Below are 24,015 nucleotides of genomic sequence, written 5' to 3' on the forward strand. Positions count from 1 at the left end.
TGTCTGTGTCTTTGAGGTCTCCACTGTCTCAGAGAGCCACCAGAAGACATTTTGCCTGGTCTACTGTGGGATCTCAAGGGCAGAGATTTCCGGAGGGATACAGACACCTCCCACAAGCTGTGGCACTGCAAAAATCATATGCTGCTCTTGCAGGACTGGAAGATACAACTAAAAGAGGTGCTACAGAACAGGAGGATAAGGGGACTTCTACTAACTATAGGAACAGGAAATTGAACAGGAAATTGCATCTCCAAAAAGGACTGCACTTCTCTTGGGAGACTCCATTATTAGAGGAATACATCTGGGAAATGCAAATGAAGTAGAGAAACAAGTAAGGTGCTTACCTGGAGCCACAGCTCCAGGGGATAAAGGAGGTAATTTCGACCTGATCGCTACTCGATGCGCACGGTAGCGATCACATCGCTCGTGTGCAAACGACCGCCCACCACGTACAACTGCAAACGAGCGTGCATCAATGTACAAAGTAGGTGTTTACTATTGTGGTTCGCGTGCTAGCGATGCTTTTTGCATGCCTGCAAAACGCACCACTAGCAACATGGTGCTTGTCGTACATTTGCTGTTCCTTTCGTTAGATTGCAAATATTCGCACAGTCATTGGGTTTTTGGGTTTTTTTGGAGGGGGGGGGGGGGGGTTCATCCCATTCCTTTCTAAATTAAAACACCAATTAGTCAAAGGATTTCTAATGTGATTGAACAATGAAGTGATCAAACTCTGAAAAATGAAGAGTTTGAAAACCTAATTGCATAATAACATTCAGTAATTAAGGCAACAAATTTCAAATTTTGACATATTTGTTGGCCTATTTGCTCACTACTCCAAAATGTAATATTGTAAAATCCCTGACTGACATACTGTACAGTACCTAGTTTAGCTCATATGCTTCATTGTTTTGAATGTGTTAAAACGGGTAGTGATAAAGTAACAAACAATCAGCTCCCAACTGTCATGTCAGTGGCTTTGTTTTTTAAATGTCAGTTATTAGTTGATTACTAATTTTACACTCTTCATTATAACCCTTTACAAGTGATGAAACATCTCTAGATGGTTCCGGTATGAATGGTCGACAATGTTAAGGTCGACAGTCATTAGGTCGAACACTATTGGTTGACACTGACATGGTCGACATGAACAAATGGTCGACACATGAAAATGGTCAACACATGAAAGGTTAACATGGATTTTTGGACTGTTTTTGGTGTAATTTTTTCCTTAACATTACCAGGAACCCCAATTAGTGTACCGCGTCCCATTGCAGCTGCAGGCAAGGTGCCTCGCTCCACTACCGCTGCGCTCGGCACAGGTTACTGTTCCCAATCATAGTCCACCTAGATGGTAACGTATGAAAAAGTTAAAAATAAAAAAAAATTCAAAAGAAGACATGTTGAACTTTTCATGTGTCGACTTTTCACGGGTTGACCATTTGTCCATGTCGACCATGTCAGTGTTGACCATTAGTGCTTGACCCAATGAGTGTCGACCTTAACATTGTTGACCATCTGAACGTATACCTCTCTAGATATATGTAAATTACCTTTGACACAATGCAACACACAAAATGTTGATTTTAAGGTTTTTACTGTTTTTTTTAACAACCAAAAACAAATAAACTGTATTTATTAAATAATAAATCATTTAAAACATTTTTGCAAAAAAATTATGACATCCACGAGTCCCCGGCAATTCCTCTCTATGGTGGCAAGCACTCGCCGCATTTCCTCATTGGGATCTCCAACCACAGCGTCTGTAATGAATGTTTGTAAATAATTCAAAATTAATTTCACACATTACGCAATATATAAGCAAGGCACAAAGCACACTTCAACAGCTCACTAGCTAGGCCAGGGATGGTGAACGTTTGGCCCTCCAGTTGTTGCTGAACTATACATACCAGTATGGTCTGCAATTGGTAGAAAAGATGGCCAGGAAAAAACTGTAGCAGGGCATGCTGAGAGTAGTTCTGCCACATCTGGAGTGCCAAAGGTTCACCATTTCTGGTCTAGGTCCAGGGTCAGCAACCTGCGGCTCTACATCTGCTGTGGAACTACATATCCAAGCATGTCCTGCCTTAGTAATAGCATGCCTTAATATAGAAACGGTGACAGGAAATGTTGGAATGTGTTTTAGCACAGCAGTTGCAGTGGCACAGTTTGAAAACACATGTTGTTGTCTATAAATTTATCCCACATTTCAAATACATTTGTATAGTAAAAATTACTTACTCTCCACCAACGCCGGCAAATCATCCTGAACTCCATCAGGGGCCGCAGCTGCCTACTCTCCTTCATTGTCAAGTTCAGAAGGGGAGGCCGGAGTTTGGATGGGGGAAGGGTCTTGAAAGGGGGTGGTAGTTTGGATGGTGGAAGGGTCTTGAAAGGGGGCGGGAACTTGGATGGGGAAGGGCCTTGAAAGGGGGTAGGAGCTTGGATGGGGGAAGGAGGATCCGATTGTGAGGGTGTGGGAATGGCAAGGGTGTTTTGATTGGGGGAAGGTGGTTGACAGGAGGAGGGGACAGATTGATGGAGGAGGGTGGTTGAGAGGAGAAGGGGACATATTGATGGGGGGAGGGTGGTTGAGAGGAGGAGAAGGGGACAGATTGATGGGGGAGGGTGCTTGAGAGGTGGAGGATGGGACAGATTGATGGGGAGGGTGATTGAGAGGAGGAGGCTGATTGATGGGGGCGGGTTGCTGAGAGGGCAAGGAGAAGGCTGATTGATGGGGCGGGTTATTGAGAGCGGGAGGAGGTTGCTTGATGGGGGAGGGTGGTTGAGAGGGGAGGGTCCTTCTTCAGCAGGTCCTGCCACCTGCCTTTGTGCTCTGCCTAAGGAGATATAAAATCAGAATTAAGTGTTGTTGTTTTTTTATTATTATTTAAATGAAACAATAGTATTAATGTTTTTTATTTTAATTTTTGCATATGGTACCATTGTGTAATCAATATATAAATATATATATATATATATTTATTTATTTTTGTGTGTGGTTTATATACATTCGGAATCTGTTATGTGATATACAGTGTTTTCACAAATTAATAAACAAAAGTTCCATAATATTTTACTAATTCCTCAGACATATATGAATGTACTGGGCCACAGGAGTACATGGGAGTTTCCTGGTGGCCAACTCTGCCTTGGCCCACCACCTCCACTTCTAGGTATCATGCTCCAGGCTGTGCACTTTAATTATACATAAGACATATGTAAACTTATACTACACAGGACTATGGGCATTTCTCACCATTGCATTGTTATTATCATGCTTGCATTTGTAATGTTTACTGTATATATTTATGAAGCAGGGCCGGTTCAGGGGCTTTTTGCGCCCCGGGCGGTGATATGGCGTGGCTTCATGCAGGGGGCGTGGTCAGTTACGCCCCCTGTACAGTAGTAGCTAGGAGGCATCTGATAGGTAAGAAATGGCGTCCAGATACCCGGATCGTGACAGCACCCCCCCCCTTTAGGAGTGGCCCCAGGACACTTCTTTGGCTTTTGAGGAAACTTGGAATGGAATCTCCGGACCAAGGCAGGAGCATGGACATCAGAAGCATTGGTCCATGAACGTTCCTCAGGGCCGTAACCCTTCCAGTCAATAAGATACTGTAGTTGACCGTAACGGTGACGTGAGTCCAGGATCTTGGCCACTTCATACTCAACGCCTCGTTGAGTTTGGACTTTCGGAGTTGGAGGAAGTGAGGAATAAAACCGATTCAAGATCAGCGGTTTCAACAGGGAAACATGGAATGTCCTGGGTATTTTTAAGAAGGGAGGCAACTGGAGTCTGTAAGCAACAGGATTGATGACTTGTTCAATTTTGAAAGGACCGATATAGCGAGGTGCAAACTTCATACTGGGAACTCTTAACCTCAAATTCTTCGTGGATAACCATACCCGATCACCCACCTTGAGAGCAGGAACTGCTCGACGCTTCTTATCCGCAAACTTCTTGTACCTGAACGATGCCTTGAGCAGAGCTGATCGTACGCTCTTCCAGATATTGGCAAACTGATGCAAGGTGATATCCACTGCGGGAACAGAAGTTGCTGGAAGCGGTTGGAACTCAGGGACTTTAGGGTGGAATCCAAAGTTAGTGAAGAATGGTGTTGAAGCAGATGAAGAATGATACTGGTTGTTATGACAGAACTCGGCCCAGGGAAGTAATTGAACCCAGTCATCTTGAGAGGAGGACACATAGATGCGGAGGAAGGCCTCCAAGTCCTGATTCACCCTCTCGGTTTGACCATTGGTCTGAGGATGGTAAGCCGTGGAAAACTTTAGCTTGACTTGGAGGACTTGACATAAACTTCGCCAGAATTTGGCTGTGAATTGAACTCCTCGATCTGAGATAATTTCTTCAGGAAGACCGTGGAGTCGGAAGATCTCTTGTATGAATACTTGAGCCAACTTGGAAGCTGACGGAAGACCGGTGAGAGGAATGAAGTGTGCCATCTTGGTGAACCGGTCAACTACCACCCAGATGGTATTGAACTTGTTGCACATGGGTAAGTCTGTAATGAAATCCATCGACAAGTGGGTCCATGGTCGACGGGGAACGGATAGTGGAACCAGTTGCCCCGCAGGCGACTGGCGGGATACTTTATGTTGGGCACACTTTGGGCAAGATGCAATAAACTCCAAGACGTCCTTTTTCAGAGTTGGCCACCAATAGGACCTAGAGATAAACTCCAGGGTTTTTTGGATACCTGTATGTCCGGCAAAACGGGAAGCATGGGCCCAATGCATGAGCTTCTTCCTTAGCATCGGCTTCACAAAACTTTTCCCTGATGGGGGCGTAGAGTCCATCCCTACCGTGGAGAATGCCAACGGATTTATAATAGGATGCTTGTCTGAAGACTCTGACTCATTTTCTTGCTCCCATGAGCGGGAAAGGGCATCGGCCTTGCGATTCTGAGAGCCCGGACAGAACTGGAGTTTAAAGTCGAACCTGGAAAAGAAAAGTGCCCATCTGGCCTGACGAGGGTTGAGACATTGTGCGCCCTTCAGGTATAAAAGGTTCTTGTGGTCTGTAAGTATGGTGATTGAATGAGAAGCTCCCTCCAACAGATACCTCCACTCTTCTAGAGCGAGCTTGATGGCTAGCAACTCCTGGTCGCCAATGGCATAGTTGCGCTCAGCTGGGGAGAACTTCCGGGAGAAGAAACTGCAAGGGTGTAAATGGCCATCTTTAGCCCTCTGAGATAACACCGCTCCTACTCCAACGGAGGAGGCATCCACCTCTAAGATGAAAGGAGAGTCGATGTCAGGCTGTTTCAGAACAGGCGCAGAGATGAACCTTTGTTTTAAAAGATGAAATGCTTGCATGGCTTCTTCAGACCACTTGGACGGGTTAGCACCCTTCTTAGTGAAAGCAGTAATAGGCGCCACAATGGTGGAAAAGTCTCGTATAAACTTTCGGTAATAGTTGGCGAACCCTAAGAACCTCTGGACCCCTTTGAGGGTTAAGGGTACCGGCCAATTTTGGATTGCTTGTAGTTTCTCAGGATCCATCTCTAGTCCGGAACCGGACACAATGTACCCTAGAAACGGAATGGACTTGACTTCAAAGACGCATTTTTCTAATTTGCAATAGAGATGATTGACACGGAGACGGGACAGAACCTCTTTAACCCAAAAACGATGTTCCTCTAAATCGTTGGCAAAAATGAGGATATCGTCTAGATAGACCACGACATGACAGTATAGAATGTCTCTGAAGATCTCATTGACAAAATGCTGGAAGACAGCTGGAGCATTGCTCAATCCGAAGGGCATGACGAGGTACTCATAATGTCCGTCACGGGTGTTAAAGGCGGTCTTCCACTCGTCACCCTCACGGATCCGGATGAGATTGTATGCACCTCGCAAGTCCAGCTTTGTAAAGATGGTAGCTCCGCTAACTCTGTCAAAGAGCTCAGTAATCAGGGGTAAAGGATAACGGTTCTTGATGGTAATGTCGTTCAAACCTCTGTAGTCGATGCACGGCCGCAGACCACCATCTTTCTTTTTTACAAAAAAGAAGCCTGCGCCGGCTGGGGAAGAAGAAGGTCGAATGAACCCCTTTGCTAGGTTCTCTTTAATGTATTCCTCCATAGAATGCGTCTCAGGCAGAGACAACGGATAAGTTCGGCCTCGAGGTGGAACCTTCCCTGGAATGAGATCAATCGGGCAGTCCCATTCTCTATGAGGAGGAAGGATATCAGCAGAAGCTTTACTGAACACATCCGTGAAATCTTGATATGGAGGAGGTGGAACATCAGACGACCTGGGGGAGGAAGAACAGACAGGCAATACTTTAAACAAACATGTCTCTGCACAGGAGGAACCCCATGCCAGGATTTGCGTAGTCGTCCAATCAATTGTAGGATTGTGAAGACGGAGCCATGGAAGGCCCAGGACCACAGGATGTGTGGCTCTTGGAATCACTAAAAGTGAAATAAGTTCGGAATGAAGAACTCCCACTCTCAGACGAACTGGTAGAGTCCATAGAGCAATAACAGTATCAAAAATTTTACTGCCATCCACGGCAGTTAAGGAAAAGGAGGAAGGAAGTCTCTCGGTGGGTAGGGACCACCGTTTAACATAGGCTTCAGTAATAAAGTTCCCAGCTGCTCCGGAATCAAGGAGGGCAATGACGTTCCGATAACGTTGAGCAACTTGAAGCGAGACTGGGAGATTACAATCATGAGGAGATGGAGAGGAGATCATTACTCCTAGCCGGCCCTCTCCTGGGCGAGCTAGGGTTTGGAGTTTTCCCGGACGTTCGGGACAGGCATTGATGGTGTGAGACGGAGCTGCACAGTAAAGACAAAGAGACTCAGAGAGACGTCTTCGGCGCTCAGCAGGAGTTAAACGGGAACGGCCAATTTGCATGGGCTCATCTTTAGATGGTGACAGTTGACGAGGAGGAGGAGCAGAAGATTTTGGAGCAGATGATCTTCCACGCTCAGTTGCTCTCTCTCTGAAACGTAAATCAACTTTCGTGCAGAGTGAGATTAGCTCATCTAACTTAGAAGGTAAGTCTCTGGTAGCTAACTCATCTTTAATAAGCTCAGATAAGCCATGCCAGAATGCAGCATACAGGGCCTCGTCGTTCCATGCCAGTTCGGATGCCAGGATCTGGAACTGTATCAGATATTGTCCTACAGTACGTGACCCCTGGCGTAAACGGAGAATCTCGGATGAAGCTGAGGTTACCCGGCCTGGCTCGTCGAAGATGCGCCTGAATGTTGACACGAATGCAGTGTAAGAAGATAGCAGGGTGTCGGACCTCTCCCATAACGGTGATGCCCAGTCAAGGGCGGAGCCACTGAGAAGAGAGATGATGTAGGCAATTTTTGTACGGTCACTGGGAAAATTGCCAGGTTGTAGCTCAAACTGAATCTCACACTGGTTGAGAAATCCCCTGCAGAATCTTGGAGATCCGTCAAATTTTGCTGGCGTTGGAAGATGAAGATGTGGAGCAGAAATGGGTAAGGTGGGTGGGGTTATAGCTGGAGTCACTGTGGTTGACGCACCAGATGCGCCTGATCCACGGAGAGTTGTCTGAATCCCATCCAGCCGAGTAGAGAGATCCTGGAGACAGCGGATGATGTGGCCCTGTGCAGCCTCCTGATGTTCTAGTCGGGCTGCCAGTTCTTGCATCGGCCTGGCCGCTTGATCCTGGTCTCCGGCTGGATTCATTAGGTCAGTGCTTACTGTCACAACTGAGGGCCTGAGCTGACGGGAGGCAGCCTCAGTTGTAGGGGCTGAGATGTACCGGAACCTGGGAGGTTGTATCAGACCCCTGGACATGTAAGTAACATGAATAATAACTGCCCGAAGGCGTGACCACGACAACTTGGATAAAAGTCAATGATGTTTATTATGACAACTCCGCAACACAGCAGCAGTAAAAGAAAACGTAAAAGTCAGCAAATAATAAATACAGTTCCTGGGTACTACAGGATGGCAGGAGCCACAGGGCACTGGTAGTGTGAGATAGTTCTTATGATCTTCTAGATGGAAAGTCCTTACCAGGCCCGACTGTAGCAATGGAGATAACCCAGGATTGTGCCAGCTGGTGTTCCAGGAAAAGCTGGGTTGCTGAAGGTAAAACAGCTGCTGTGGATACTGGCTGGAACCAGACTGTTGTTAGCACGGAGTGGATACTGGCTGGAACCAGTTAAATAATAAATGAACTTGGGAGCGATGAAATATGAACTGAAATGTAGAACTTGAGAGCGGAGAAATAATAATACCGGTGGAGAGTGGTAAAGTGTAGAAAGGACACTGGCCCTTTAAGGAAAGCTGTACTCTGCTGGAAGCTGAGCTGGAAGCAGGTAATGTTGTAGCTGGAAACAGATGAATCCACAATGGATTGGAGAGTCAGGCTACACCGCAGGTGGAATGCTGGTGCGGGTCTCTATGGTGGAAGTCTTGAGACAGGAGCTGGAACCTGGAAGACAATCACAGGAGAGAGACAAACAGGAACTAGGTTTGACAACCAAAGCACTGACGCCTTCCTTGCTCAGGCACAGTGTATTTATACCTGCAGCAAGGAAGGGATTGGCTAGGCAATTATGCAGATTAACAATACTGACAACAGATTGGAGGAAATGATCAGCTGACAGAATCCAAGATGGCTGCGCCCATGCAGACACTTGGAGGGAAGTTTGGTTTGTAATCCATGTGGTAATGAAAACAGTAATGGCGGCGCCGGCCACTGGAGACAGGAGACGCCAGGCTGACAAGTGCACATCCAACCACACGGACACAGCGGAGGCCGCGGCTGACGTAATCGCCACTCTGACACTCTGCATGCAGAAGCTCAGGGACGGCGGCGGAGGCCGCTGGAGACGCCATGCCAGATGTAATAAGGCGTTACTGTGACAGCGTCTCAGAGAGACAGGAGAGGATGCAGGAATGTGAACATTAGGATAACAGATGGGATCCGGTCCTGGAGCGCTGAGCCAGCCTTAGGAGGCATCTGATGGGTAAGAAATGGCGTCCAGATACCCGGATCGTGACAATTAGTCTTTGAGGGTATCTAACATACCTTTACTTCCTGAGCGGGAGTACAATATATGTATTTCACATTTAACAAAATCTCTGTCGATTAAGTTAGTCAGGGGCCACTGCTGCTAGGAAAGAAAAAAAAGAAAGGGTTTAGCATCATAGAGGCCCAATCTTAACTTCAGTAGGTTTTGTCAAAGGATAATGTTGCATTTCTTTCGTTCCTCCCATTTGCCGAATTAGTGTTTACCAGTGATCTTATCCAGATGGAGAATTTTCTAGTACTGCAATAAAAAAAAACAACAAGCTTCTAGGTCATGCGAAGTATTCATTCAATCCTTCTCATCCCGTATTAAGGGTCTGTACATGGTCCAAGAAACATTTCCGAGCTCATCTAGACTGGGGGCATTACTAGAAATGAATACTTATATGGTAATGAAAAGAAATACCCGGGGGTTACCCTATCTCGGTCCGCTTTCCTACTGGCAAATACTAATGTGTGGACAGGTTATTCTCCATTTATGACGTTACTTACTTGATTTTTATTTTATTTTTGGGTTTTACTATATATGTACTCGAATGACTTCATACTTACCAGTTCCACTGGTCTCAGCCACTTCCCCTGCAGGCTACTGCTCCTCTTTTATTGGTTGGAAACTCCTCTGAGTGCATGAGAAATGACTGAAACCAGAGTTGGGTCACCTTCTCCTCCTAAATAAAACTTCAACATTAATTAGTACATATATAGGTTACATTCATATTTTTCATATTTTTATTTTTATTATTTTGTAACGGCTGGCTGTAACTGCTTTCAACATCCACATATGGCGGTGTACTTGCTTTCTCTTTTTTTTCTACTTATTTATTGTTACTACAAGCTCAAACAGTTATTATATTTCCGTTCTTGTCTTATATGACTTTGGTTATGTCACGATCCAGGTATCTGGACGCCATTACTTGCCTTTCAGATGTCTCCTGAGGCTGGCTCAGCGTTCCAAGGCCGGATCTCATCTGTGTCCACATTCTGCATATCCCTCCTGTCACGCTGAGACGCTGTCACAGCGGCGCCATGTTTGAATCCTGCATGGCGTCTCCTGTCCTCTGCGGCCGGCGCCGCCATTACTGTTATGTTTCCACATGGTTTCCAAACCAGCTTTCCCTCCAAGTTCTAACATGGGCGCAGCCATGTTGGATCCAATCACATGTCTCAGTTCCACCAATCCACTGCCTCTGGAAATCTGCATAATTGCCCAGCCAATGCCTGCATTGCTGCAGGTATAAGTATCCTGTGCATGGGCCAGGAAATCGTCAGTGCTTTGTTTGTCATATCTTGTTCCAGTCTCTCTCCTGTTGTTGTTTTTCCAGGTTCCAGCTCCTGTCTCCAGCATCCACTAAGAGACCCGCACCTGCCTACCATCCTGCGGTGCAGAGTGACTCTGCAGTCCTCTGTGGCTGATCCAGCTTCCAGCAATTAACCCATCTGCTTCCAGCAGTTTCCAGTATCCTTAAAGTGCCGGTGTTGTTCCAGCGGATTCCTACTTATCAGCAGTATCCACTACCACCGGTAACCTTCCTTTAACTCCTCTGTTTCCACGCTCCCTAGCATCTTACAGTTTCCACTCCGTGTATCATTACCTGGCTGGTTCCATCCAGCATTCACTCAGTGACTTTATCACCTGGCTGATCCCACTCAGCATCCACTCCGTGTCTTACCACCTGGCTGGTTCTATCCAGCAAACACAACAGCTGATTCAAGTTACCAACTTCATCTATTCCATCTACTGGCATGTTCCTTGGTTATCTGCACTACTACAGCCAGGCCTGGTAAGGTTTTTCCATCAAGGACTTTAACAGCTGTTCTTAACCTACCAGTGCTCTGTTACACCTTCCATGGTTAAAGTGTTCCAGGAATATTATTTATTGCCACTGTCATCATTTGCTGTCTGTTGTTACACGGAGTTTGTCAATAAACTTTTAATTTACTTTTACCTGTTTGTCATGGTCACACCTTCGGGTTTCCTTTTAACACTTACATGTCCAGGGGTCTGATTAAACCTCCCCGGTTAAAGTTCTTCTCGGCCCCTACAACTGAGGCTTCCTCCTGTCAGCTAAAACCCTCAGTTGTGACAGTAAGCACTGACCATATGAATCCACCCGGAGACCAGGATCAAGCGGCTAGGCCGATGCAAGAACTGGCAGCCCGACTTGAACATCAGGAGGCTGCACAAGGCCATATCATCTGCTGTCTCCAGGATCTCTCTACGCGGCTGGATGGGATTCAAACGACCCTCCGTGAACCTGACACGTCCGGTGCGTCCACCACAGTGACACCAGCTGTAACCCCACCCACCTTGCCCATTTCCATTCCACGTCTTCATCTTCCAACGCCAGCAAAATTTGACGGATCTTCAAGGTTCTGCAGGGGATTTCTCAACCAATGCGAAATCCATTTTGAGCTTCAACCTGGCAATTTCCCCAGTGACCGTACTAAAATTGCCTATATCATCTCCCTTCTCAGCGGCTCAGCCCTTGAGTGGGCATCACCTTTATGGGAGAAGTCTGATCCCCTGCTGTCCTCCTATACTGACTTTGTGGCAACATTCAGGCGCATCTTCGACGAGCCAGGCCGGGTAACCTCTGCTTCATCTGAGATTCTCTGTTTACGCCAGGGAACACGTACTGTGGGACAGTATCTAATACAGTTCCAAATCCAGGCATCCGAACTGGCATGGAACGACGAGGCCCTGTATGATGCATTCTGGCATGGCTTATCTGAGCGCATCAAGGATGAGTTAGCTACCAGAGACTTGCCCTCTAAGTTGTATGAGCTAATTTCATTATGCACGAAGGTTGATCTACGGTTCAGCGAAGAGCAATTGAGCGGGGAAGGTCATCCACTCCAAAATCTTCTGCTCCTCCTCCTCGTCAACCGTCTCCGTCCGAAGATGAGCCCATGCAAATTGGTCATTCCCGTCTATCCCCTGCTGAGCGCCGAAGACGTTTTTTCCGAGTTCCTCTGTCTCTACTGTGCAGCTCCGTCTCACGCAATCAATGCCTGTCCCAAACGTCCGGGACTTCAAGTCCTAGCTCGCCAAGGAGAGGGCCGGCTAGGAGTAATGCTCTCCTCTCCATCTCCTCGTGATTGTAATCTCCCAGTCTCGCTTCAAATTGCTTAACGTTACAGGAACGTCATTGCCCTCCTTGATTCCGGAGCAGCTGGGAATTTCATAACCGAAGCTTATGTTAAACGGTGGTCCCTACCCACCGAGAGACTTTCCTCGTCCATCTCCTTGACTGCCGTGGATGGCAGCAAGATATTTGACGCAGTTATTTCTCTAAGGACTCTACCAGTTCGTCTGAGAGTGGGAGTTCTTCATGCAGAATTTATTTCCTTCCTAGTGATTCCAAGAGCCACACATCCAGTGGTTTTGGGCCTTCCATGGCTCCGCCTCCACAATCCATCGATTGACTGGACGACTACGCAGATACTAGCATGGGGTCCCTCCTGTGCTGAGACCTGTTTGTCCAAAGTGCTTCCTGTTTGTTCTTCTTTCCCCAGGTCGTCTGATGTTCCACCTCCTCCATATCAAGACTACACGGACGTGTTCAGTAAAGCTTCTGCTGATATCCTTCCTCCTCATAGAGAATGGGACTGCCCAATTGATCTCATTCCAGGGAAGGTTCCACCTCGAGGCCGAACTTATCCATTGTCTCTGCCTGAGACGCACTCCATGGAGGAGTACATCAAAGAGAACCTGGCGAAGGGTTTTATCCGACCTTCTTCTTCTCCAGCTGGCGCAGGCTTCTTCTTCGTTAAGAAGAAAGATGGTGGTCTGCGGCCGTGCATCGACTACAGAGGTCTGAATGACATTACCGTCAAGAACCGGTATCCTTTACCCTTGATTACAGAGCTCTTCGATAGAGTCAGCGGAGCAACCATCTTTACAAAGTTGGATTTGAGGGGTGCCTACAATCTCATCCGGATCCGTGAGGGTGATGAGTGGAAGACCGCCTTTAACACCCGTGATGGACATTATGAGTACCTCGTCATGCCCTTCGGATTGAGCAATGCTCCAGCTGTCTTCCAGCATTTCGTCAATGAGATCTTCAGAGACATCTTATACCGCCATGTCGTGGTATATCTAGATGATATCCTCATCTTTGCCAATAATCTAGAGGAACATCGTTTTTGGGTAAAGGAGGTTCTGTCCCGTCTCCGTGTCAATCATCTCTATTGCAAATTGGAGAAATGTGTTTTTGAAGTTAAATCCATTCCGTTTCTAGGTTACATTGTGTCCGGTTCCGGACTAGAGATGGATCCTGAGAAACTACAAGCAATCCAGAATTGGCCGATACCCTTAACCCTCAAAGGGGTCCAGAGGTTCTTAGGGTTCGCCAATTATTACAGAAAGTTTATACGAGACTTTTCCACCATTGTGGCACCTATCACTGCATTAACCAAGAAGGGTGCTAACCCATCCAAGTGGTCTGAAGAAGCTACGCAAGCTTTTCATCTCCTAAAGCAACGTTTCATCTCTGCACCAGTTCTGAAACAGCCCGACATCGACTCTCCTTTCATCTTAGAGGTGGATGCCTCCTCCATTGGAGTAGGAGCGGTGTTATCCCAGAGGGCTAAAGATGGCCATCTACATCCTTGCAGTTTCTTCTCCCGGAAGTTCTCCCCAGCTGAGCGCAACTATGCCATTGGCGACCAGGAGTTGCTAGCCATCAAGCTCGCTCTAGAGGAGTGGAGATATCTGTTGGAGGGAGCTTCTCATTCAATTACTATACTTACCGACCACAAGAATCTTTTATATCTGAAAAGCGCACAATGTCTTAACCCTTGTCAGGCCAGATGGGCACTTTTCTTTTCCAGGTTTGACTTTAAACTCCAGTTCTGTCCGGGTTCTCAGAATCGCAAGGCCGATGCCCTTTCCCGCTCATGAGAGCAAGAAAATGAGTCGGAGTCTGCGGACAAGCATCCTATTATTAATCCGTTGGCATTCTCCACGGTAGGGATGGACTCTACGCCTCCACCAGGGAAAAGTTTTGTGAAGCCGGTGTTAAGGAAGAAGCTCATGCATTGGGCCCATGCTTCCCGTTTTGCCGGACATACAGGCATTCAGAAAACCCTTGAATTTATTTCTAGGTCCTACTGGTGGCCAACTCTGAAGAAGGACGTCATGGAGTTTATTGCTTCTTGCCCGAAGTGTGCCCAACACAAAGTCTCCCGCCAGTCGCCTGCAGGGCAACTGGTTCCATTATCTGTTCCCCGTCGACCGTGGACCCATTTGTCGATGGACTTTGTTACAGACCTGCCTATGTGCAACAAGTTTAATACCATCTGGGTGGTAGTTGACCGGTTCACCAAGATGGCACATTTCATACCCCTCACCGGTCTTCCGTCAGCTTCCAAGTTGGCTCAAGTGTTTATCCAAGAGATCTTCCGACTTCACGGTCTTCCTGAAGAGATCATCTCCGATCGTGGAGTACAATTCGTAGCCAAATTTTGGCGAAGTTTGTGTCAAGCCCTCCAAGTCAAGTTAAAGTTTTCTACAGCTTACCATCCTCAGACCAATGGTCAGACCGAGAGGGTGAATCAGGACTTGGAGGCCTTCCTCCGCATTTATGTGTCTTCCTCCCAAGATGACTGGGTTCAACTCCTTCCTTGGGCCGAGTTTAGCCACAACAATCAATACCATTCCTCATCTTCTTCAACACCATTCTTCATCAACTATGGATTCCACCCTAAAGTTCCAGAATTCCAACCGCTTCCAGCAACTTCTGTTCCAGCAGTGGATGTCACCTTGCGTCAGTTTTCAAATAACTGGAAGAATGTCCGCGCGGCCCTGCTTAAAGCCTCATTCAGGTACAAGAAGTTTGCCGATAGGAAGCGTAGAGCGGTTCCTGCTCTCAAGGTGGGTGATCGTGTATGGTTGTCCACGAAGAATTTGAGGTTGAGAGTTCCCAGCATGAAATTTGCACCTCGTTTCATCGGTCCTTTTAAAATTGAACAAGTCATCAATCCCGTTGCTTACAGACTCCAGTTACCTCCCTTCTTGAAAATACCCAGGACATTCCATGTTTCCCTGTTGAAACCGCTGATCCTGAATCGGTTTCATTCTGCACTTCCTCCAGCTCCTAAAGTTCAGACTCAACGGGGAGTCGAGTATGAGGTGGCCAAGATTCTGGACTCACGTTTCCGTTACGGTCAGTTGCAGTATCTTATTGACTGGAAGGGCTATGGTCCTGAAGAACGCTCTTGGACCAATGCCTCAGATGTCCATGCTCCTGTCTTGGTCCGGAATTTCCACTCGAAGTTTCCTCTAAAGCCTAAGAAGTGTCCTGGGGCCACTCCTAAAGGGGGGGTGCTGTCACGATCCGGGTATCTGGACGCCATTACTTGCCTTTCAGATGTCTCCTGAGGCTGGCTCAGCGTTCCAAGGCCGGATCTCATCTGTGTACACATTCTGCATATCCCTCCTGTCACGCTGAGACGCTGTCACAGCGGCGCCATGTTTGAATCCTGCATGGCGTCTCCTGTCCTCTGCGGCCGGCGCCGCCATTACTGTTATGTTTCCACATGGTTTCCAAACCAGCTTTCCCTCCAAGTTCTAACATGGGCGCAGCCATGTTGGATCCAATCACATGTCTCAGTTCCACCAATCCACTGCCTCTGGAAATCTGCATAATTGCCCAGCCAATGCCTGCATTGCTGCAGGTATAAGTATCCTGTGCCTGGGCCAGGAAATCGTCAGTGCTTTGTTTGTCATATCTTGTTCCAGTCTCTCTCCTGTGGTTGTTTTTCCAGGTTCCAGCTCCTGTCTCCAGCATCCACTAAGAGACCCGCACCTGCCTACCATCCTGCGGTGCAGCCTGACTCTGCAGTCCTCCGTGGCTGATCCAGCTTCCAGCTTCCAGCAATTAACTCATCTGCTTCCAGCAGCCTGCTTCCAGCAGTTTCCAGTATCATTAAAGTGCCGGTGTTGTTCCAGCGGATTCCTACTTATCAGCAGTATCCACTACCACCGGTAACCTTCCTTTAACTCCTCTGTTTCCACGCTCCCTAGCATCTTACAGTTTCCACTCCGTGTATCATTACCTGGCTGGTTCCATCCAGCATTCACTCAGTGACTTTATCACCTGGCTGATCCCACTCAGCATCCACTCCGTGTCTTACCACCTGGCTGGTTCTATCCAGCAAACACAACAGCTGATTCAAGTTACCAACTTCATCTATTCCATCTACTGGCATGTTCCTTGGTTATCTGCACTACTACAGCCAGGCCTGGTAAGGTTTTTCCATCAAGGACTTTAACAGCTGTTCTTAACCTACCAGTGCTCTGTTACACCTTCCATGGTCAAAGTGTTCCAGGAATATTATTTATTGCCACTGTCACCATTTGCTGTCTGTTGTTACACGGAGTTTGTCAATAAACTTTTAATTTACTTTTACCTGTTTGTCATGGTCACACCTTCGGGTTTCCTTTTAACACTTACATGTCCAGGGGTCTGATTAAACCTCCCCGGTTAAAGTTCTTCTCAGCCCCTACAACTGAGGCTTCCTCCTGTCAGCTAAAACCCTCAGTTGTGACAGGTTAGACATACTACCTGCAATACCTCAGGATCAAAACTCACCAACTCTAGGAAATGATGCCCTATCATCCACTGTCATTCGCACCTATTCGTCACCAAAAAGCCTTTCCGTGTGGACCATACTTTCCACACACTATAAACCAAGCGGGCCCTCTTGACCTCCGCTATCCAGCCTGAACCCTGGCTGCAGAACGTTTCTCGCTTGTTCACTTGGTTCCCATCGCGGACTTTTGACATGATCCCCAAATGAACAATACGAGCAAACGATGAAAGTCCTCTGAGTCCTCTCACTAACTCCTTCTCCGCTGGCAGTACCACGACTCACTTCATTAGTGACCACCGCGTACCCAGTGAGGATCCCTACCAGGCCCCTCTGCACTGTAAGTATTGACGTATTAACAGCAATAAATTAACACGCCACCTTTTTCAGTGGAGGTTAAAAATCAGCCTGATCTTTGTGGTTTCTTTCCACAGGAATTCCGCCTGGGAAACGTCACCAAGCCATCCTATGGACTTCCACCCGGAATATTTCCTGAGAGAGTCAGCGAAAATTCCGTCTACTTTATACAAATCACGTCTGCGTATGCTCCACACAGCGCGTATGATGATGCAATTTGCGCAAAAGAACGCAAATGGTATAATGTTGCACGGCGTATTGCACACACAGACGGGTGGTCCAATCGCACAGCCTATAGATACTTGTTATCTATATGCCCTACCATCATGGGAGTCGAATTCAACTAGCTGCGCTCCACAGCTGGAGCATAATAAAAAAAAAACGTAACTTCAAATACCTCACAATCTATACTCTATCACGCTCCTCCGCAAGTTTCCTCACTACTTGCGTATTTCTCTTATAACGTAAGGTCGCTAGCCTTCACGCCACTGAGCCTCGGCCAACTCAATGTCTCCACGGGATTCCCGACTTCCGGGGTTCAATACAGCCACACCTACTTTCAGCTCACACTAATACACAATGTTTTTCTGTACAGAAAAATATCACTCCCTTTGACTGATAGAGGTAGTACAGTATAAACAAAATATTATATTAATCTGCTTTTGAAATTGGATAGTTACTTGCTATGGTAGTACTACACCTTTACCCCACCTTTTAAATTTATTTCTATTGTGTGGTTAAACTTGCGCTCGCTACTTCACACAATCTTGCATGCTAACGCAACCGTGCGCATTCCTTCGCCACGTGCGCTTCCATATGTATACCTCACACAATGTGCCACGTGTTCACTGTGCGTTCGTGCCTAAATAAACAACACTATATCACAATAAATGTGAGCAACAAAATGCTACTGCCCACTTACACAATACACAATTGTTCCTCACACTCGCCGGAAGTTACCCCCAAAGGTAATCCTCCTTCAAGTGTTTACCTAAATGTTTAGGCCGGAACTGCGTTTCGTGTTTTTATAATTACTCCCTTAACACACTATCTCAAATATATAGCAAATAAACGTATCCGATTCTTTGCTGATCTATAATGACTATTGACTATAATTTAAATGCTATGATTCAGATTGGATAGCTATCTTGCAGAACATACACTGATATAAATATACACATTATATAATAATATAATATATATATATATATATATATATATATATATATATATATATATATATATGGATGCTGGGGTCCGGCACTCCGTATAAGCCTTTGTGGTTACTCTCGCTGGTGCCCTCATAAAAGTAATTCAATCCAATGATGCGGCACTCATGCTGGTCTCAGAAAGAAAAAGCGGACAGTCGTCCAAATGTCTTCAACGTTTCAATTTATTTTTCAAATTGTCATCAGGATGATGACAATTTGAAAAATAAATTGAAACGTTGAAGACATTTGGACGACTGTCCGCTTTTTCTTTCTGAGACCAGCATGAGTGCTGCATCATCGATTGATATAGATATATATATATATATATATATATATATATAATTCCAAAGTCATACCGGCACTCCCAATATATATGGACAGATTCCTTTGCTGCGGTGCCCTTCAGGTCAGCGATTGACAAACATAGGGAGTAAGCGTTGGTGGCACTCAAGCAGGCTTAATAGATGCAAAGATAAAATTCCTTTATTTGCCTACATGTTTCGGGGAAAAGCACCCCGTCCTCAGGGCTTAGACAACAATAAAAGCATACACATATAACACTTAAATACACCACAGACAAAAGACATTAGTGCAGAGATTGTACTCACCTGTCCTCACGGCGCTGCCGCCCGTCCGCACACGCTGCACGCTTCCGTGTCGCTGAGCGATGACGTCACGGTGCGCCGCGGGGCAGGGAGATCGTCATAGAAACCAACAGTAATCAGTTACAGGCGTCCAGAGAGCCTGTGCGAAAGACATACAGAAATAAAAATACAATATGAGACAACACATTTAAAATACATATAAACCATCGTTTAGGGAGAGATCCTAACAATACCTAGCTAACATCAAATTTTTAACTCAATAATGACATATAAAATTCCTCTGTTGCTAAACGAACAGTATGATTACAATTGGCAGATAGCAATTAACCCCTCCACTACAAGCTGCATATGGAAATACCTAAATAATTATATGACCCTAAAGAAAACATTGTAGTCCCAGGTTTTCATTAAGGCCACCAGGGGATAGTGTTCCCAACTTAAAAATCCAACGGGACTCCTTCTGTAAAAGTAATCTATCCCTATTGCCACCCCTCAGCGAAATGGGGGTATGATCAATGAGGATAGCCCGAATGCTAGCCACCCCATGTTTAGCTGTCAAGCAGTGACACGCAAAAGGCTGATCACTCGTGCCCTTCTCAAATGCTTTTTTGATGGCACTCCTATGAAGCGCCATCCTTTCTCTAAACTGTCGTATGGTCTTGCCTATATAGGCAAGACCACACGGACACGTGAGCAAATATATTACGTGAGTAGTAGTGCAGGTAAGGCGATGTCTAATAGGGATTTTATGACCTGTTTGAGGATGGTTAAACGTGGTGCCAGTTTGCAAAGTATTGCACGTGGCACAACCGAGACACCTATAGCACCCCATCTTAGGTCTAAGGAAATGGGCTTGGTTACATTTAGCCATATTGGTGACATCAAGGCGAACTATATGGTCCCCTATATTGTTACCCCTAGTATGACTGGGTAACAATCTAGTATTGGATAGATTACTCAAAGCAGTTTCTGTTTGTATAATGGGCCACAGTTGTTTGGCCTTGCTCACTATTCGTTTTGAACTCGTAGTGAATCTGCTCACCCATGGTAATCTGTCTGCTGCTTTTTTCTGGTCAGACCTGGGATTTAATAATTGTTGTCTAGGGATACGGAGGACTGCCGCCTTTGATTTTTCAAGTTCCCTAATGGGATACCCCCTTTGTGCAAATCTCAATAGCATTTCATTGAGGGCCCTATTGGTCTCCTGAGGGTCTGACGTAATACGCCGTAATCGCAAAAATTGCGAGTACGGTAACCCTTTCTTTAGTGCCAATGGATGGAAACTTTGATAATTCAAAAACGTATTTCTATCAGTGTTCTTAACAAAAAGTGAGGTACTAAGCTGACCAGAGTTAAGAGTAATGGAAACATCCAAGTAATTGATTTGCTTATCGTCAATCACATATGTAAATTTCACTACATGTTCAGATGCATTATGTTGCTCCCACAGCCTAGTTAGCTCCTCCCTAGAACCACCCCAACAGACCAGAAGATCATCGATGTAGCGCCTGTAGTAAATCACATGGGGCTTAACAGAAGGGTCAAGATAAAACATAGTATTTTCAAGATGGTACATGAAGGCATTGGCGTACGATGGGGCCACAGCGGACCCCATCGCACACCCAGATGACTGCAAATAAAAATCCCCATTAAAAATGAAATAATTTCTCTTCAAGACCAAATTCAATAAATGCAAAAAGAAAGACACTTCTGGGCCCTGGTATAAAGCATTACCTTCAATAAGTGCTCTTACTGCCTCCACACCTGCATCATGTGGGATGCAGGTGTAGAGGCTGGTAACATCAGCACTACACAACAGAGTATTATTGGGTATCAACTCTAATCGCTGTAATTGCAACAAGAGAGACGATGTGTCCTTTAAAAAGGAGGGCAAAGCTTGAACACAGGGATTAAGATAGGCATCCAGGTAGACCGCAATGGGCTGGTATAACGAACCCCTTGCTGACACAATTGGTCGACCTGGAGGATTCTCCAGGGTCTTGTGTACTTTCGGCAAGGTATAAAAAAGCGGTACTACCGGGAAATCTACCGTAAGGGCAGTGCAAACATCTTGAGATATAATGCCCAACCCGCTGGATTCCTTTAAGAAGATGTCCAGCTGTTTTTTAAATTCCTTAGTAGGATCTTTGTTGAGACGGGAATATACAGACGAATCCCTTAATTGACGTTCACATTCAGCAATGTAAGCCCCAATGTCTTGAACGACTATGGACCCACCCTTATCAGCCTTCCGAATTATGATGTCAGTTCTAGTAGACACATTTTTTAGTGTGGTACGTTCTTCAAAGGTGAGATTGGGGTATACTGGCTCATTCATAGCCTGCACACCTTCTAGCTCTACCATACGGATAAATGTCCTGATCGACGAATTCTGACTGGGGGTTCAAATTGAGATTTGGGGGCTATTTTCAAAAGCTGTGTCGGTATTTCTAGAGAGGCCACCTTCCGAGGTGTCTGTCGGGAGGCTCTGCTGTTGAAGTATTCCTTTCGCTTCAACGTCCTGTTTAGCCGATAAATATCAGCCTTCCATTCCAATGGGTCTGGGATCGTTGTGGGGACAAAGGAAAGTCCTTTAGCCAAAAGGCCATATTCTTGATCGGAGAGAGGAGTTGATGAAAGGTTGAAGACAAGCTCCTTTAGTGACGTGGCGGTCTTAGATCGTATGATCCTTTGATTTTGTTTGGACCTCCTCGTCCTCTGCCGCGACCGCTTTTGGGATTGCGATTGGGGCGTCCTTGGACCCCCATCTGGGGCTGTCCTAAAGGGACCGCTCTCTCAGTCGATGTTGATGGTGCCGAGGTCATATCCGAATCACTCGCGGAGGATGACATACCAGGTTGTTCCCTGCGTCGCCAATTTTGCTGTCGGCGTCTAGAGGAGAATTGTTGCTGATTAGATCTTGAACTACCCAACCAAGGGTAAACCTGCCTTTGTGCATAGTCTCTTTGGACTTTAGCAAGTTTATCTTTTTTGAACCGTATGAGGTCCTGTCGATATTTTTCCATCTGGGTGTTCAGTTTATTCATCCAATCAGTCTGTGTATCCGCACTGATGGTGGTTTTGTGCTGTAACTCAAAGGATTGAAGCTACTCTTTAACCAAATTTAATTCCCGGGTAGATTCCTCCACTACCAGCAGAATAAGGTCCATCGAGCACTTATTCAGAATTGCCACCCACCGGCGACAAAATTGTGCACTATAACGGCCTATCGTCGGCGAGTTGGATATCCTAAAACCACGGGGAATTAAATTACTCCGGTAATAGTCGGATAGCGTAATACCGTGATACATAAAGTCACACTCCCTTTGTTTTAATTTTATCCATTGTCGGTACAGCTCCTCATTTGTATTAGGCACCGTCTCATCCACCAACCTCCTTTCCACAAGAATTGCATTGGCTTCTGCATCAGAGAAGCTTAAACGTTCACGTGCATCCTGATGCACTAAATCAAGTGTGGCATCCATATCAGAATTATGCTCCATGATGCCACTAGCAGCTTGATCGTGTGGGAAGCCACTGACGTGAGGTAGGGATTATCAGCACAACCCCCCACCAACGATGATTTGATTCTAAAAGGCTGCCGGTGAGTACAGCCAAAGCCGATGTCAATGTCCTGGGTAATTTATAAATCACCGGGTGCCATGATAGGAGAGACCACACAATAGAAGTCAAACCAACAATAATTCCAAAGTCATACCGGCACTCCCAATATATATGGACAGATTCCTTTGCTGCGGTGCCCTCCAGGTCAGCGATTGACAAACATAGGGAGTAAGCGTTGGTGGCACTTAAGCCTGCTTGAGTGCCACCAACGCTTACTCCCTATGTTTGTCAATCGCTGACCTGGAGGGCACCGCAGCAAAGGAATCTGTCCATATATATTGGGAGTGCCGGTATGACTTTGGAATTATTGTTGGTTTGACTTCTATTGTGTGGTCTCTCCTATCATGGCACCCGGTGATTTATAAATTACCCAGGACATTGACATCGGCTTTGGCTGTACTCACCGGCAGCCTTTTAGAATCAAATCATCGTTGGTGGGGGGTTGTGCTGATAATCCCTACCTCACGTCAGTGGCTTCCCACACGATCAAGCTGCTAGTGGCATCATGGAGCATAATTCTGATATGGATGCCACACTTGATTTAGTGCATCAGGATGCACGTGAACGTTTAAGCTTCTCTGATGCAGAAGCCAATGCAATTCTTGTGGAAAGGAGGTTGGTGGATGAGACGGTGCCTAATACAAATGAGGAGCTGTACCGACAATGGATAAAATTAAAACAAAGGGAGTGTGACTTTATGTATCACGGTATTACGCTATCCGACTATTACCGGAGTAATTTAATTCCCCGTGGTTTTAGGATATCCAACTCGCCGACGATAGGCCGTTATAGTGCACAATTTTGTCGCCGGTGGGTGGCAATTCTGAATAAGTGCTCGATGGACCTTATTCTGCTGGTAGTGGAGGAATCTACCCGGGAATTAAATTTGGTTAAAGAGTAGCTTCAATCCTTTGAGTTACAGCACAAAACCACCATCAGTGCGGATACACAGACTGATTGGATGAATAAACTGAACACCCAGATGGAAAAATATCGACAGGACCTCATACGGTTCAAAAAAGATAAACTTGCTAAAGTCCAAAGAGACTATGCACAAAGGCAGGTTTACCCTTGGTTGGGTAGTTCAAGATCTAATCAGCAACAATTCTCCTCTAGACGCCGACAGCAAAATTGGCGACGTAGGGAACAACCTGGTATGTCATCCTCCGCGAGTGATTCGGATATGACCTCGGCACCATCAACATCGACTGAGAGAGCGGTCCCTTTAGGACAGCCCCAGATGGGGGTCCAAGGACGCCCCAATCGCAATCCCAAAAGCGGTCGCGGCAGAGGACGAGGAGGTCCAAACAAAATCAAAGGATCACACGATCTAAGACCGCCACGTCACTAAAGGAGCTTGTCTTCAACCTTTCATCAACTCCTCTCTCCGATCAAGAATATGGCCTTTTGGCTAAAGGACTTTCCTTAGTCCCCACAACGATCCCAGACCCATTGGAATGGAAGGCTGATATTTATCGGCTAAACAGGACGTTGAAGCGAAAGGAATACTTCAACAGCAGAGCCTCCCGACAGACACCTTGGGAGGTGGCCTCTCTAGAAATACCGACACAGC

At 46.2% G+C, this 24,015-nt stretch overlaps 1 protein-coding gene across 1 annotated transcript in view; it reads right to left on the reverse strand.

Moving 5' to 3' along the window:
- Positions 1 to 1,605: 1,605 nt before the first annotated feature.
- The window catches only part of LOC134909267 (uncharacterized), a 113,921-nt gene continuing 91,511 nt past the window's right edge, over positions 1,606 to 24,015 (reverse strand). The window contains exons 4-5 of the mRNA XM_063915967.1: positions 2,242 to 2,840; positions 1,606 to 1,763 (exon numbers count right to left, since the gene is read on the reverse strand). Coding sequence (XP_063772037.1) covers positions 1,710 to 1,763; positions 2,242 to 2,840 — 653 coding nt within the window. The 3' untranslated portion in view covers positions 1,606 to 1,709. The remainder of the gene's footprint in view (positions 1,764 to 2,241; positions 2,841 to 24,015) is intronic.

Source organism: Pseudophryne corroboree, chromosome 1 (assembly GCF_028390025.1).
Source record: "Pseudophryne corroboree isolate aPseCor3 chromosome 1, aPseCor3.hap2, whole genome shotgun sequence".
In the NCBI taxonomy this organism is placed as follows: Eukaryota; Metazoa; Chordata; class Amphibia; order Anura; family Myobatrachidae; genus Pseudophryne; species Pseudophryne corroboree.